The 16,969-nt window shown below is 48.4% G+C and overlaps 1 protein-coding gene across 1 annotated transcript in view; it reads right to left on the reverse strand.

The window, feature by feature from the left end:
* Nucleotides 1-16,969, reverse strand: part of SMC3 (structural maintenance of chromosomes 3) — a 123,312-nt gene that overhangs the window by 38,093 nt on the left and 68,250 nt on the right. Inside the window, exon 17 of the mRNA XM_063962634.1 lies at nt 16,654-16,795. Within this exon, the coding sequence (XP_063818704.1) occupies nt 16,654-16,795 (142 nt within the window). The remainder of the gene's footprint in view (nt 1-16,653; nt 16,796-16,969) is intronic.

Consider the following 16,969-nt stretch of genomic DNA (forward strand, 5'->3'; position numbering starts at 1 on the left):
GTTTACGTGAAACTCCGAAACAACTTTAGGCAGGAAATCCGCTCTTGTACGGAGTTCAGCCCTATCCTCATGAAAAGTTAAAAGGGGCTCATACACGATAAGGCTCCCAACTCAGAAACCCGCCTGGCCGAAGCCCAGGCAAGCAATAACGTGACCTTCCAAGAGAGATATCACAGGTTTGTTCTTGCTAACGGCTCAAAAGTAGGAGATTTCAAAAATTCCAACACCAAATTTAAGTCCCATGGTGCAATAGGAGAACGAAAAGGAGGCTGCATTCTCAGAACCCCCTGTAAAAAGGTTTGAACCTCTGGCAAGGACGCTTACCGCTGTTGAAATAGGGAGAGCCAAAATTTGAACCTTCAGAGAGCCCAGCCTCAGTTCTAAAACTAGACCGGCCTGAAGGAAGAGTAGAAGTCTGGATACGTTCTTGACACTAGTCCATGTACCTCTTCCAAATCCTGTAGTAGTGCATGGCTGTGACCGGCTTCCTAGCGGCAAACATCATAGGAATGGCCGTTCGTGGTATTCCTCTGTTCCTTAAGATCCGGGTTTCAATAGCCACGCCGTTAAACGCAGCCTGTTCAGGTCTGGGTGGTGGAACGGTCCCTGAGACAGTAGGTCCTCTCTCTGAGATAACCGCCAAGGATCTTCCGCGAGTAACCTTCGCAGGTCTGAATACCAACTCCTGCGGGACCAATCTGGTGCGATTAGAATCGCCCACACTCGCTCTTGTTTCATCCTTATCAGAACCCTGGGTATGAGGGGGAAGGGTGGAAAAATGTAAACCCTCCTGTAACACCAAGGAAATGTTAATGCGTCCACCCCTCCTGCTGCTGGATCTCTTGTCCTGGACACATATCTGGGCAGCTGATGGTTTTGCCGAGACGCCATGAGGTCTACTTGAGGTAGGCCCCATCTCCTCACCACCATGTCGAAAATCTGTGGATGTAGGCACCACTCTCCCAGATGCATGTCCTGGCGACTGAGATAATCCGCTTCCCAGTTCTCCACACCTGGAATGAACACAGCCGAGAGGATGACGTTTCACCTTTCTGCCCACAACAAGATCTTTGTGGCTTCCTTTAACGCCATCCTGCTCTTTGGTCCTCCCTGACGGTTTATGTAAGCCGCCGTCGTGACATTGTCCGTCTGTATCTCTAAGTGTTGACCCATGACTAGGTCTTCGGCTAAGAGAAGCGCATTGTAAACAGCTCTCAGTTCTAGAATGTTTATGGGTAGTCTGCTCTCCTGTAACGTCCATCTGCCCTGAAACTGATGTTCCTCTAGGACGGCACCCCAACCTCTGAGACTGGCGTCCGTTGTCAGGATCCTCCAATCCCAAATGCCGAATCTCTTGCCTGCTGCGAGATTCTTGTGCTACGACCACCAAATCAAGGAGGTTCGTATGCGCGGTAGAAGTCGGATTCTTCGATGTAGAAGCCAGTGTGAACCTGCTCCCTGACCAATGAGGGTCATCTTGAATGGTCGGGATGAAGTCTGCTGTACTGGAGAGCTTCGAACGACGCCACCATCTTCCCGAGAAGTTGCCCACAGAGGTATAGAGAAACAGTCTGTGTCCGTAGTACCTGAGCCACTAACCTCTGTAGGTCCTGGTTCTTGTGCTCTGGTAGGAAGACTCTCAATTTTACCATGTCCAAGATGAGACCGAGGAACTGAATCCGTTGAGTCGGTATGAGATTGGATTTCTGAAAGTTCACAATCCACCCATGTCGAATGAGAAATTCGGAGATGTCCGAGCATCCTTTATCAGCTGTTCCTGAGAGGAGGCCTTGATCAATAGATCGTCTAGATAAGGTATTATCGTGACCCCAACAGTCTCAATCCTGCAACCATTATCACCATGATCTTCGTAAAGATTCTCGGGGCTGACGATAGACCGAATGGTAGGGCTTTGAACTGGTAGTGAGCCTTCACCAGTGCAAACCTTAAGTAAGCTTGGTGAGGAGACCAAATCAGGACATGGAGGTATGCATCCTTTATGTCCATGGATACCATGAACTCGTCTCGTTCCAAACCTGCAATGACCGACTGAATTGATTCCATCTTGAATTTGTAGACCCATAGAAATCGGTTTAAAGCTGTTAAATTGAGTATCGTTCTGACCGTCCCGTCCGGCTTTGGTACGACAAAAAGATTGGAATAGAACCCCGTTCCTTTTTGAGAGGCGGGAACTGGAGTAATGACTTCTGACTGTAGCAATTTTTGGATCGCTATCAGTAGGGCTTTTGCTTTCTGTGGGCACCGAGGCAATCCCGTTGGATTCCGTTGAATCCCGTTATTTGGCAAAGTCTCGGCCCAGGTGTCCCGAAACCTTTCAAAACCTGCGCCTATCATAGGACGCCCAAGGTGAGCTTGTCTTAGAGACCAGTTTCTGGACTGTGTACTGAGAATGGTCTTTGTTTTCACGCGCCTGAACGCAAAAACCTCTTCTCTAGCACGAAAGGAGCTAAGTACTGGACCAGAGTAATTTCTGCCTATTTGCGTAGCTTTATGAAACGTGGTACGCAGAAAGGAGGATTTTTTCCTCTGTTTGTGAAATCCACTTGTCTAATTATAGACCCATTAAAACGTCCCCTCCTTGGGAGACCTCCTCCTGCCTGTTCTGCCCGAACCATTTTTCCAAAGCACGGACCTCATAGGTCTGTGTGATGCCCTTGCAGCTATAAAGATTTTCCGGTCTCAGCCACAGAATCCTTATTTCTGATATGGCCGACGAAGAGAAGTATGATGCAATTCTGGTAGCATCCCTTTGCGGCCTGGCAATTGTAAGTAATCGACTCATCGATGTGCTCCGCTAGTCTAACTATTTACTCCTTCTGTATCTTTCTCTACAGCCTGAACAATACAACCAGACCATGCTATAATAGCCTTGGTGACCCAGGCACTAACAACAGTAGGTCCTTACAGGCAGTGTCTGTACGGACTGTCTCTGTCTATCTGTGTCTATTTAAAAATGCTGCCTGTAAATCAACTCACTGTGCTGCTTAGGAGAGATGCCGACCCTTTCAATCAGGGTCCTTGTCTCTCCACTTCATGGAAACCTTTTCCCCCCTTTTTAACAGGTTGGCTCGGCTCCAGCTGCTCTTCTCTAATAAGGATATTCTTTTTCTCGGCTCAGCCGTCTACTCACTGTTAGAAGAGAATCTTCAGATAGAGATAACGAACCCTGTCACTGGGATCTTAGTCTCTATTCAGTCAGAATCATTGTCTCCACTCCTGAACTTTGTCCCCCTTTTATTAGGGGGACGCAACCTTTTCATCTGGTAAAGCTTACACCCCCTTTCATTTAGGTGGGATCGGGCATTTACCATCTTTTCTTTTGAAACCTGAACCCTCCCTTTAGTTAGGAGGGATTGGGTCAGTATAAAGGAAAAAAAAAATGGAAGAAAGAAATCTTCAGGGAGCAGGAGCTCCTTTCTGTGCTTGTACCTCCTAGGCACAATTTTCCAAACTGAGGGAGGAGGAATGTGAAGGGGGAGGAGCCGGCTGTGCAGACAATGCTAATTTTAGATTGTGCCACACCTCCGGTTGCAAGCTTTACACCCCTAATGTCTAAGGAACGCTCCAGTGTCCCCTAGAGGATGAAAGAGAAAGAAAATTGCTAACCTACAGGATGTTCGCACTTTTTTCCAAAGAGTACTTCACATCCAACCTCCTTTTGTTCTTCCTACAGCTCCTTGGTATCTAAATTTAGTCCTAAAGGTGCTTCAGGTTGCCCTATTTGAACCACTGACACCTGAACTCTCAAGGAGGCCACCCGGAGACCTTTGTCCATTCCTGCCTGAAGGAATGCTAGGACTCTAGAAACTCTGAAAGACCTAGGGTCAAGGCTCATAGCACTGCACCACTGAATATAAGAATACCATATTCGGTAATAAATGCGATCCAAGTGACTGTTTCCTTGCTGTAAGCATTGTTTGAATTACTTGTTGTGAAAAATAAGAATTTACTCACCGGTAATTCTATTTCTCGTAGTCCGTAGTGGATGCTGGGGACTCCGTCAGGACCATGGGGAATAGCGGCTCCGCAGGAGACAGGGCACAAAATTTAAAAGTTTGACCACTAGGTGGTGTGTACTGGCTCCTCCCCCTATGACCCTCCTCCAAGCCTCAGTTAGGATACTGTGCCCGGACGAGCGTACACAATAAGGAAGGATTTTGAATCCCGGGTAAGACTCATACCAGCCACACCAATCACACCGTACAACTTGTGATCTGAACCCAGTTAACAGTATGATAACGTAGGAGCCTCTGAAAAGATGGCTCACAACAATAAACAACCCGATTTTTTTGTAACAATAACTATGTACAAGTATTGCAGACAATCCGCACTTGGGATGGGCGCCCAGCATCCACTACGGACTACGAGAAATAGAATTACCGGTGAGTAAATTCTTATTTTCTCTGACGTCCTAGTGGATGCTGGGGACTCCGTCAGGACCATGGGGATTATACCAAAGCTCCCAAACGGGCGGGAGAGTGCGGATGACTCTGCAGCACCGAATGAGAGAACTCCAGGTCCTCCTTAGCCAGGGTATCAAATTTGTAGAATTTTACAAACGTGTTCTCCCCTGACCACGTAGCTGCTCGGCAGAGTTGTAATGCAGAGACCCCTCGGGCAGCCGCCCAAGATGAGCCCACCTTCCTTGTGGAGTGGGCATTGACAGATTTAGGCTGTGGCAGGCCTGCCACAGAATGTGCCAGTTGAATTGTGCTACAAATCCAACGAGCAATCGTCTGCTTAGAAGCAGGAGCACCCAGCTTGTTGGGTGCATACAGTATAAACAGCGAGTCAGATTTTCTGACTCCAGCCGTCCTTGAAATATATATTTTCAATGCTCTGACAACGTCCAGCAACTTGGAATCCTCCAAATCGCTAGTAGCCGCAGGCACCACAATAGGCTGGTTCAGGTGAAACGCTGATACCACCTTAGGCAGAAAATGAGGACGCGTCCTCAATTCTGCCCTGTCCGAATGGAAAATCAGATATGGGCTTTTATACGATAAAGCCGCCAATTCCGACACTCTCCTGGCTGAAGCCAGGGCTAGTAGCATGGTTACTTTCCATGTAAGATATTTCAAATCTACCGATTTGAGTGGCTCAAACCAATGGGATTTGAGAAAATCCAAAACTACATTGAGATCCCACGGTGCCACTGGGGGCACAACCGGGGGCTGTATATGTAGTACTCCTTTTACAAAAGTCTGGACTTCAGGAACTGAAGCCAATTCTTTCTGGAAGAAAATCGACAGGGCCGAAATTTGAACCTTAATGGACCCTAATTTGAGGCCCATAGATAATCCTGTTTGCAGGAAATGTAGGAATCGACCCAGTTGAAATTCCTCTGTCGGGGCCTTCCTGGCCTCACACCATGCAACATATTTTCTCCAAATGCGGTGATAATGTTGTGCAGTCACCTCCTTCCTGGCTTTGACCAGGGTAGGGATGACCTCTTCCGGAATGCCTTTTTCCCTTAGGATCCGGCGTTCAACCGCCATGCCGTCAAACGCAGCCGCGGTAAGTCTTGGAATAGACACGGTCCCTGCTGAAGCAGATCCCTTCTTAGAGGTAGAGGCCACGGATCTTCCGTGAGCATCTCCTGAAGTTCCGGGTACCAAGTCCTTCTTGGCCAGTCCGGAGCCACTAGTATCGTTCTTACTCCCCTTTGCCGTATAATTCTCAGTACCTTGGGTATGAGAGGCAGAGGAGGGAACACATACACTGACTGGTACACCCATGGTGTTACCAGAGCGTCCGCAGCTATTGCCTGAGGGTCTCTTGACCTGGCGCAATACCTGTCCAGTTTTTTGTTGAGGCGGGACGCCATCATGTCCACCATTGGTCTTTCCCAATGGACTACAATCATGTGGAAGACTTCTGGATGAAGTCCCCACTCTCCCGGGTGAAGATCGTGTCTGCTGAGGAAGTCTGCTTCCCAGTTGTCCACTCCCGGGATGAACACTGCTGACAGTGCTATCACATGATTTTCCGCCCAGCGAAGAATCCTTGCAGCTTCTGCCATTGCCCTCCTGCTTCTTGTGCCGCCCTGTCTGTTTACGTGGGCGACTGCCGTGATGTTGTCCGACTGGATCAACACCGGCTGACCCTGAAGCAGAGGTTTTGCCAGGCTTAGAGCATTGTAGATTGCTCTTAGTTCCAGTATATTTATGTGAAGAGACGTTTCCAGGCTTGACCACACGCCCTGGAAGTTTCTTCCTTGTGTGACCGCTCCCCAGCCTCTCAGGCTGGCATCCGTGGTCACTAGGACCCAGTTCTGTATGCCGAATCTGCGGCCCTCTAACAGATGAGCACTCTGCAACCACCATAGCAGAGAGACCCTTGTCCTTGTCGACAATTTTATCCGCTGATGCATCTGCAGATGCGATCCGGACCATTTGTCTAGCAGATCCCACTGAAAAATTCGTGCATGGAATCTGCCGAATGGAATCGCTTCGTAAGAAGCCACCATTTTTCCCAGGACTCTTGTGCATTGATGCACAGACACTGTCCCTGGTTTTAGGAGGTTCCTGACGAGTTCGGATAACTCCCTGGCTTTCTCCTCCGGAAGAAATACCTTTTTCTGGACAGTGTCCAGAATCATCCCTAGGAACAGCAGACGTGTCGTCGGGATCAGTTGGGATTTTGGAAAATTCAGAATCCACCCGTGCTGTTGGAGCACTACTTGAGTTAGTGCTACTCCGACCTCCAGCTGTTCTCTGGATCTTGCCCTTATCAGGAGATCGTCCAAGTAAGGGATAATTAATACGCCTTCTCTTCGAAGAAGGATCATCATTTCGGCCATTACCTTGGTAAAGACCCTGGGTGCCGTGGACAATCCAAACGGCAGCGTCTGAAACTGATAATGACAGTTTTGTACCACGAACCTGAGGTACCCTTGGTGTGAAGGGCAAATTGGGACATGAAGGTAAGCATCCTTGATGTCCAAGGACACCATAAAATCCCCTTCTTCCAGATTCGCTATCACTGCTCTGAGTGACTCCATCTTGAACTTGAATCTTTGTATGTACAGGTTCAGAGATTTCAGATTTAGAATAGGTCTTACCGAGCCGTCCGGCTTCGGTACCACAAATAGCGTGGAGTAATACCCCTTTCCCTGTTGTAGAAGGGGTACCTTGATTATCACCTGCTGAGAATACAGCTTGTGAATGGCTTCCAATACCGTCGCCCTGTCTGAGGGAGACGTTGGCAAAGCAGATTTTAGGAACCGGCGAGGGGGAGACTTCTCGAATTCCAACCTGTAACCCTGAGATACTACCTGCAGGATCCAGGGGTCCACCTGCGAGTGAGCCCACTGTGCGCTGAAATTCTTGAGGCGACCCCCCACCGCCCCTGAGTCCGCTTGTAAGGTCCCAGCGTCATGCTGAGGCCTTTGCAGAAGCCGGGGAGGACTTCTGCTCCTGGGAAGGGGCTGCTTGCTGCAGTCTCTTACCCTTTCCTTTGCCTCGGGGCAAATATGAATGTCCTTTTGCTCGCTTGTTCTTATAGGAACGAAAGGACTGCGGCTGAAAAGACTGCGTCTTTTTCTGCTGGGAGGGGACTTGAGGTAAAAAGGTGGACTTCCCAGCTGTTGCCGTGGCTACCAAATCCGATAGACCGACCCCAAATAATTCCTCCCCTTTATACGGCAATACTTCCATATGCCGTTTGGAATCCGCATCGCCTGACCACTGTCGTGTCCATAGACTTCTTCTGGCAGATATGGACATCGCACTTACTCTTGATGCCAGAGTGCAGATATCCCTCTGTGCATCTCGCATATAAAGGAATGCATCCTTTAATTGCTCTATAGTCAATAAAATACTGTCCCTATCCAGGGTATCAATATTTTCAGTCAGGGAATCCGACCAAGCCACCCCAGCACTGCACATCCAGGCTGAGGCGATTGCTGGTCGCAGTATAACACCAGTATGTGTGTATATACTTTTTAGAGTATTTTCCAGCCTCCTATCAGCTGGATCCTTGAGGGCGGCCGTATCAGGAGACGGTAACGCCACTTGTTTGGATAAACGTGTGAGCGCCTTGTCCACCCTAGGGGGTGTTTCCCAGCGCGCCCTAACCTCTGGCGGGAAAGGGTATAACGCCAATAACTTCTTTGAAATTAGCAGTTTTTTTATCAGGGGTAACCCACGCTTCATCACACACGTCATTCAATTCCTCTGATTCAGGAAAAACTACAGGTAGTTTTTTCAGACCCCACATAATACCCCTTTTTGTGGTACTTGCAGTATCAGAGATATGCAAAGCCTCCTTCATTGCTGTGATCATATAACGTGTGGCCCTACTGGAAAATACGTTCGTTTCTTCACCGTCGACACTAGATTCGGTGTCCGTGTCTGGGTCTGTGTCGACCGACTGAGGCAAAGGGCGTTTTACAGCCCATGACGGTGTTTGAGATGCCTGTACAGGTACTAACTGGTTTGCCGGTCGTCTCATGTCGTCAACCGACTTTTGCAGCGTGCTGACATTATCACGTAATTCCATAAACAAAGCCATCCATTCCGGTGTCGACTCCCTAGGGGGTGACATCACCATTACCGGCAATTGCTCCGCCTCCACACCAACATCGTCCTCATACATGTCGACACACACGTACCGACACACAGCAGACACACAGGGAATGCTCTGATAGAAGACAGGACCCCACTAGCCCTTTGGGGAGACAGAGGGAGAGTTTGCCAGCACACACCAAAGCGCTATAATTATATAGGAACAACCTTATATAAGTGTTGTTTCCTTATAGCTGCTTAAATATATATATAATATCGCCAAAAAATGCCCCCCCTCTCTGTTTTTTACCCTGTTTCTGTAGTGCAGTGCAGGGGAGAGCCTGGGAGCCTTCCTAGCAGCGGAGCTGTGTAGGAAAATGGCGCTGTGTGCTGAGGAGATAGGCCCCGCCCCCTATTCCGGCGGGCTCTTCTCCCGGTTTTTCTGAGACCTGGCAGGGGTGAAATACATCCATATAGCCTCATGGACTATATGTGATGTATTCTTTTTAGCCAGAAAGGTATTAACATTGCTGCCCAGGGCGCCCCCCCCAGCGCCCTGCACCCTCAGTGACCGCCGGTGTGAAGTGTGCCTGAGCGCAATGGCGCACAGCTGCAGTGCTGTGCGCTACCTCATGAAGACTGAAAAGCCTTCAGCCGCCGGTTTCTGGACCTCTTCTTACTTCGGCATCTGCAAGGGGGTCGGCGGCGCGGCTCCGGTGACCCATCCAGGCTGTACCTGTGATCGTCCCTCTGGAGCTAGTGTCCAGTAGCCTAAGAAGCAAATCCATCCTGCACGCAGGTGAGTTCACTTCTTCTCCCCTAGGTCCCTCGTTGCAGTGAGCCTGTTGCCAGCAGGACTCACTGAAAATAATAAAACTATCAAAACTTTTACTCTAAGCAGCTCTTTATGAGAGCCACCTAGATTGCACCCTGCTCGGACGGGCACAAAAACCTAACTGAGGCTTGGAGGAGGGTCATAGGGGGAGGAGCCAGTACACACCACCTAGTGGTCAAACTTTTAAATTTTGTGCCCTGTCTCCTGCGGAGCCGCTATTCCCCATGGTCCTGACGGAGTCCCCAGCATCCACTAGGACGTCAGAGAAATCCTTTTGCTTTCAGGGTTGATGTCTCAAGAGCCACGCAGTCAAAGACAGCCGATCCAGGTGCTTGTAATAACAAGGACCCTGAGACAGTAGATCTGGACGTTAAGGCAGTAGAAACAGAATGTCCGCGGACAGCCTCTGCAGATCTGTGTACCAATGTCTTCTGGGCCATGCCGGGGCTATTAGTATCACGGCGCCCTTTCCTTGTATGACTTTCCGAATCACCCTGGGCAACAGGGCGATTGGTGGAAACACATAGGTCAGATGAAAGTCCCATCTTATTGACAAAGCATCCACGAAGATCGCTTTGGGATCTTTTGTCCTTGACCCGTATGCAGGAACTTTGTTGTTCTGGCGAGAAGCCATGAGGGTCTATCTCTGGCAGCCCCCACTTGTTTACGAGAATCTGGAAAACCTTTGGGTGTAAAGCCCATTCACTTGCATGAATGGCGTGTCGACTGAAAAAAATCAGCTTCCCAGTTTAGGACTCCTGGAACGAACACTGCAGACAAGGCTGGATGATGAAGTTCTGCCCACTTTAACGTGTGACTTACCTCCTTCATTGCTTTTTGGCTGAGAGTTCCTCCCCGATTGAGGTACGCTACTGCCGTCGCATTGTCCGAGCGAATCTGAACCGGTTTTCCTTGAAGTATGTCCTTTGCCTGAGTAAGTGCCATATATATGGCCCAAATTTCCAATATATTTATCAGCAGGCAACTTTCTTCCTTGGTTCACTGCCCCTAGAAGCAACACTTTTCTGACACTGCTCCCCAGCCCTGAAAACTGCCGTCCATTGTCAGAACCTCCCATTCCGAGATCCAAAAGGATCGCCCTTTGTCCAGATGGGATGTCTGTAGCCACCAGGCTAACGACCTCCGTACTTCCTGAGGAAGAACCACAGTCTGAGTTTTTATCGTCTGACGTAGTCCATTCCATCTGGAAAGAATCAGACGTTGAAGTGGCCTTGAGTGGAATTGAGCATATTCCACCATGTCGAATGTTGACACCATAGAACCCATCACTCGCATTGCTGCATGAATGGATACTCTTCGACTGTGTAGTAGCTCATAAATCCCTCTCTGTATTGTGGATATTTTGTTCAGAGGTAGAAAAACTCTGAAGCCTGGAATCCAATACAGCCCCCAGGTGCGTCATGCATTGCGACGGAACCGGGCATGACTTGGCCCAATTTATGAGCCAGCCATGGCTTTGTAAACAGGCTACTGTCAATTGCAGATGGCCCTGGAGAGTTTCCCGAGAATGAGCCAGGATTAACAGGTCATCCAGGTATGGGAAATTTCTTATCCCCTGATGACGGAGATAAGCCGCCATCCCCACCATAATTTTGGTAAACACTCTTGGAGCTGTAGCCAGTCCAAATGGTAGGGCCTGAAACTGAAAATGTTGCCGGAGGATAGCAAACCGGAGATAGCACTAATGGGATGGCGCTATAGGTACATGAAGGTAAGCATCCTGGATATCTAGGGCTACCATAAAATCCCCCGGCTCCATGGGCAAGATAATGGAACGTACTGTAAAGTCTACATATGAAAACAAGGCACCCAAATGTATTTGTTAAGAGCTTTGAGACTGAGAATGGGCCGGTATGACCCATTCGATTTCTGTACTAGAAACAGGTTGGAATAGAAACCTTGTCCCTGGCTCTGCAGGAGGGACCGGTACTATTATCCCTGATTGAAGCAACTTCTGAACTGTCTCCTGTAAAGCCCTGGCCTTCGTTTCCACAGAAGACAGGCTGGTACAAAAAGATCTTTGCGGGGGGTGTTTCTTGAAGGCAAATGCATATCCGTGAGATACCGCTTCATGCACCCAGGCATCTGTGGTGGACTGCTGCCAGGTCTGTGCAAACAGAGGAAGTCGGCCTCCCACCCTGGGGTCCCCCAGGTGGAGGCCCGTGCCACCAGGCTGATGGCTTATCTTCTGGTTTGGAAGCAGGCCCAATGCTTTTTAGTCTTTCCAGACTTATCCGATTGGGACTATTTGCCATAACCCTTTCCTTTCACTTTTCCTTGAGTCCGAAAGGACCGAAAAGCTAGAAACCTAGGTTCAGACTCTTAGGTAGAAGGAAACTTCACTTTCTTAAGAGTCTGCTTCTGACTCTAGAATATTGTTTAATTCTTTACCAAAAAGAATATCTCCAGTAAAAGGAAAAGACTCTAGTACTTTTTTGTACTCTGAGTCAACCTTCCTTGTACGTAGCCAGACAGCTCTGTGTGCTGCTACTGCTGAGGCTGATGCTTGAGGAGCTATAGTACCCACATCCAAGGCTGCTTCTTCTATAAAGATAGCTGCCTGTTTAATATGTGCAATATGGGACTTTTGTTCTCTAGACACCAATGAAAGATCATCTTCCAATGCATCGGCCCAGGCTGCCACTACTTTCGCCATCCAGGCTGAAGCCATGGCCGGTCTAACAACTGCTCCTGATAAGGAAAAAACAGTCCTTAGAAAACCATCTATTTTTCTATCCGTTACATCATTTAATGATGTTGAAGGTAGAGGGAATGTAGATTTGCGCACCAACCGAATGACATGCGTATCTACTTTGGGAGCAACCTCTTCAAACAATCCCCAGCTGGAAGAGCATAATGAGAATTCAATTTTTTAAGGAATTCTGAACTTCTTACTGGGTGCGACCAAAGCCTCTTGCATGATTTCCAAAAGCTGTTCTGACTCTGGAAATTCAGTTTGGACCGTTTTTGGGACGTTTAAACACAGGTGCCTTGGATTTTAACAAAGGCTCTGCTGCCTCCTCTAAGGATAGAGTGAATTTCATGGCATTAATTAGCTCAGGAATATCTACTGAGCTGAGACCTTCACCTTCATCTTTGTATGCAGACCCAGAATGCGAGGAATCATTCTCATCCACTGAAGTGTCCCTTCTGAAACATGTGTAGACTGAAGAAGTTACATAGAAACATAGATGTTTACAAATCACACACCTGTATGGTGTTAACTACACAATCTGTGACCGTATTCACTTTAAAAGTTGCTAAAGTTATATACAATCCGATCACTCCCTGCTTTGCACCAGCATTGAGGATCGGTATATACAAAGACAGAAAAACTGACAGAAATAATGTATAGTATAGTATAGGTCAGCAGCCGCACTAGCAATCAGTCACAAGTTATACATTAGTATAATAAGCAATATGAGCATATATTCAACTACAGATACATTTCAGGTATGTAGGAGAAACAAATTACTGCATTACCTTATATAGGACTTTTAACGTATACAGTCGCACAGCAAAAGAAACAGCAGTAACAGTTTACCAGACTAATATGCATCAGGTACTTACCCAACTACTCGTACCCCAATGGTAGGTAGAGACTTCTGCTGTATCACCTGCCTCAGAAGAGCGGTATACAGGGAGACTTAACCCTGCTTCCAGGATCGATCAATACGCTATCAAACGCTGAGTGGATCCAAATGCCCAAGTGAACACCTATGTTATCAGTGAACACAGACGCCCCAGTGGCACAGCCGCTTATGCTGTGACTGGGTCAGTTAAGATACACAGCATCTCAGACGGAAGCGGTAAAACAGTTCATGGCAGGAAACTCGGAGGAAACTGGTCATGAACCGGGGGGAGGGGCGACCAGGGGAGCGCCTTACTCCCCACTGCTGACATCAACCCCCCGAGGTGGCAGCAGCGTCAGCTACTGCTCGGTAGTCTCCTCCCGAAAACAGTGCGGCTGTGTCTCCCATCTTAACCCGCTAAGCGGAACCGACGCCTTACCTTCTCCCCGTTCTCCGGCCACAACCTGGTAATGTCTGCTGGACTTCCTAGAACATCCTCAATGATGCCCGCCGAAACAGCACTGTACACGTACAGCGTTGTTGCAACCTGGCGGAGAGTTGTTGGAGCGACTCTTTCTAAGGTGCGTATAAGACGCTTTTTAGAAAAATCGCTCAAAAAGAATAAGACTATAAAAATAAATGAAAGAAAAAGCTTATGGCTGCAAAAAATCAGCAGCCCTAGACCGTGGTCCGGCTCCTGCCGCACCAAACAAAAAACTGAATTGCCTGAGCCAGGAGGCATGGATATAGGAGACTGGCCCAGTGCATTCTGGGAGGCCGAAAGCTTTGATCATTGGTGCCATTCCGCTGATGCTACCTCATATCCCAATGTATATCCTGTGGACCCTGCAGGAGAAAACGTACAATAGCAGCAGGAAAAAGAAAATGCTGAAAACACATTGAACTAGTGAAACGGACCCAGAACTAGATATTTCCTCTTCCCAACAGCTTAATATTAGAGCGTAACCTCTTTACTCCAGGCAGGAAAGATAGAAGTAATACTAGGACCAGGATTAATTGCAGGGGAGTCGGAGAGAGAATGAATTGCAGGGGATGGGTGTGGGAGAGGAATAAATCATAGTGAGGGAAGGGACAAGGGGAAAGGAAAATGATCGGCCACAGTGGGGGAAAGCAGGGAACGATGTGTGTGTGGTGGTAAGGGGGAGGGATTTGGGCAGGAAACAATCCACAGTGGGGGGGCGGCGGGGGGATTGTGCAGGAAATGATCCGCAGTGGTGGGAGCGCCGTAAACAAACCAAGGTGGGGGTTAGGATTTGGGAAGGAGATGATCCGCAGTGGTGGGGGAGAAGGGAATGAAACCTAAAGGAAGAGAATGAATTACAGGCAGAAGGTAGAAGAATGAGCCATGGGAAGAGAAGAGAATGAATCACAAGGGTAGGAGGGGGAGAGAATGAACAAAAAGAGGGGGATGAATAACCATGTGTACAGCTCCAAAGAATATGTTAGTGCTATATGAATAATATTAAAAAATGTTGCAGCTAATGTCAGAATCTGGTATCAGGCTAACATGGCCAATAGTTGTGTCTCTGTAGCTAGACAGACCAAAATGAAAAGCTGCTCAACACCTGGGAGACCACCCAAACACAAGGATTCCGTACCAGTTATACCCTCACACTGGAAATGCTGCTCAACACCTGGGAGACCACCCAAACACAAGGATTCCGTACCAGTTATACCCTCACACTGGAAATGCTGCTCAACACCTGGGAGACCACCCAAACACAAGGATTCCGTACCAGTTATACCCTCACACTGGAAATGCTGCTCAACACCTGGGAGACCACCCAAACACAAGGATTCCGTACCAGTTATACCCTCACACTGGAAATGCTGCTCAACACCTGGGAGACCACCCAAACACAAGGATTCCGTACCAGTTATACCCTCACACTGGAAATGCTGCTCAACACCTAGGAGACCACCCAAACACAAGGATTCCGTACCAGTTATACCCTCACACTGGAAATGCTGCTCAACACTTGGGAGACCACCCAAACACAAGGATTCCGTACCAGTTATACCCTCACACTGGAAATGCTGCTCAACACCTGGGAGACCACCCAAACACAAGGATTCCGTACCAGTTATACCCTCACACTGGAAATGCTGCTCAACACCTGGGAGACCACCCAAACACAAGGATTCCGTACCAGTTATACCCTCACACTGGAAATGCTGCTCAACACCTGGGAGACCACCCAAACACAAGGATTCCGTACCAGTTATACCCTCACACTGGAAATGCTGCTCAACACCTGGGAGACCACACAAACACAAGGATTCCGTACCAGTTATACCCTCACACTGGAAATGCTGCTCAACACCTGGGAGACCACCCAAACACAAGGATTCCGTACCAGTTATACCCTCACTGGAAATGCTGCTCAACACTTGGGAGACCACCCAAACACAAGGATTCCGTACCAGTTATACCCTCACACTGGAAATGCTGCTCAACACCTGGGAGACCACCCAAACACAAGGATTCCGTACCAGTTATACCCTCACACTGGAAATGCTGCTCAACACCTGGGAGACCACCCAAACACAAGGATTCCGTACCAGTTATACCCTCACACTGGAAATGCTGCTCAACACCTGGGAGACCACCCAAACAAAAGGATTCCGTACCAGTTATACCCTCACACTGGAAATGCTGCTCAACACCTGGGAGACCACCCAAACACAAGGATTCCGTACCAGTTATACCCTCACACTGGAAATGCTGCTCAACACCTGGGAGACCACCCAAACACAAGGATTCCGTACCAGTTATACCCTCACACTGGAAATGCTGCTCAACACCTGGGAGACCACCCAAACACAAGGATTCCGTACCAGTTATACCCTCACACTGGAAATGCTGCTCAACACCTGGGAGACCACCCAAACACAAGGATTCCGTAACCGTTATACCCTCACACTGAAAATGCTGCTCAACACCTGGGAGACCACCCAAACACAAGGATTCCGTACCAGTTATACCCTCACACTGGAAATGCTGCTCAACACCTGGGAGTCCACCCAAACACAAGGATTCCGTACCAGTTATACCCTCACACTGGAAATGCTGCTCAACACCTGGGAGACCACCCAAACACAAGGATTCCGTACCAGTTATACCCTCACACTGGAAATGCTGCTCAACACCTGGGAGACCACCCAAACACAAGGATTCCGTACCAGTTATACCCTCACTCTGGAAATGCAGCTCAACACCTGGGAGACCACCCAAACACAAGGATTCCGTACCAGTTATACCCTCACACTGGAAATGCTGCTCAACACCTGGGAGACCACCCAAACACAAGGATTCCGTACCAGTTATACCCTCACACTGGAAATGCTGCTCAACACCTGGGAGACCACCCAAACACAAGGATTCCGTACCAGTTATACCCTCATACCGGAAATGCTGCTCAACACCTGGGAGACCACCCAAACACAAGGATTCCGTACCAGTTATACCCTCACACTGGAAATGCAGCTTGATGTGGATTAATTTAGTGGTATAAACTGGTTTTACTCATTTAGAAAAGTGTTAAATAGACGTATTCACTAGATGAGACCGATTCAGCTATGCTGGGTCAGTGAGATCCTTGTAACAGTATGCAGCACAGTGCTGAGGCCCACGGCCTGTGATTCACAACAACGGATCCAGGGTATAATCACTCACGTTAGTCTCTGGGTAGGCTGTGTCTCTGACATCCAGCTTATTGAGTGGAAGGAAAGTGACCTCTCCTGGAAGGTTCATCTTGTTAAACTCCATCAGGATCTTGGTGCTGACCTCATCTGACTCCACAATATGATAGAACAACCTGAGCGGGAGAGAGTGGATGTGTTTTCCATTATAACTCAGTGAGGGAGAAAACTTGTATAAAAGGTGTCTCCATTCCTCCACTTCTCAAACCCACCTGTCAGCATCACGTCGTAGAAATTCTTTCACCTCACAGTTATGCAATGGCCGATAGGAGATAGGGGGGGTCATTCCG

The sequence above is a fragment of the Pseudophryne corroboree genome, chromosome 3 (genome assembly GCF_028390025.1).
Source record: "Pseudophryne corroboree isolate aPseCor3 chromosome 3, aPseCor3.hap2, whole genome shotgun sequence".
Classification (NCBI taxonomy): Eukaryota; Metazoa; Chordata; class Amphibia; order Anura; family Myobatrachidae; genus Pseudophryne; species Pseudophryne corroboree.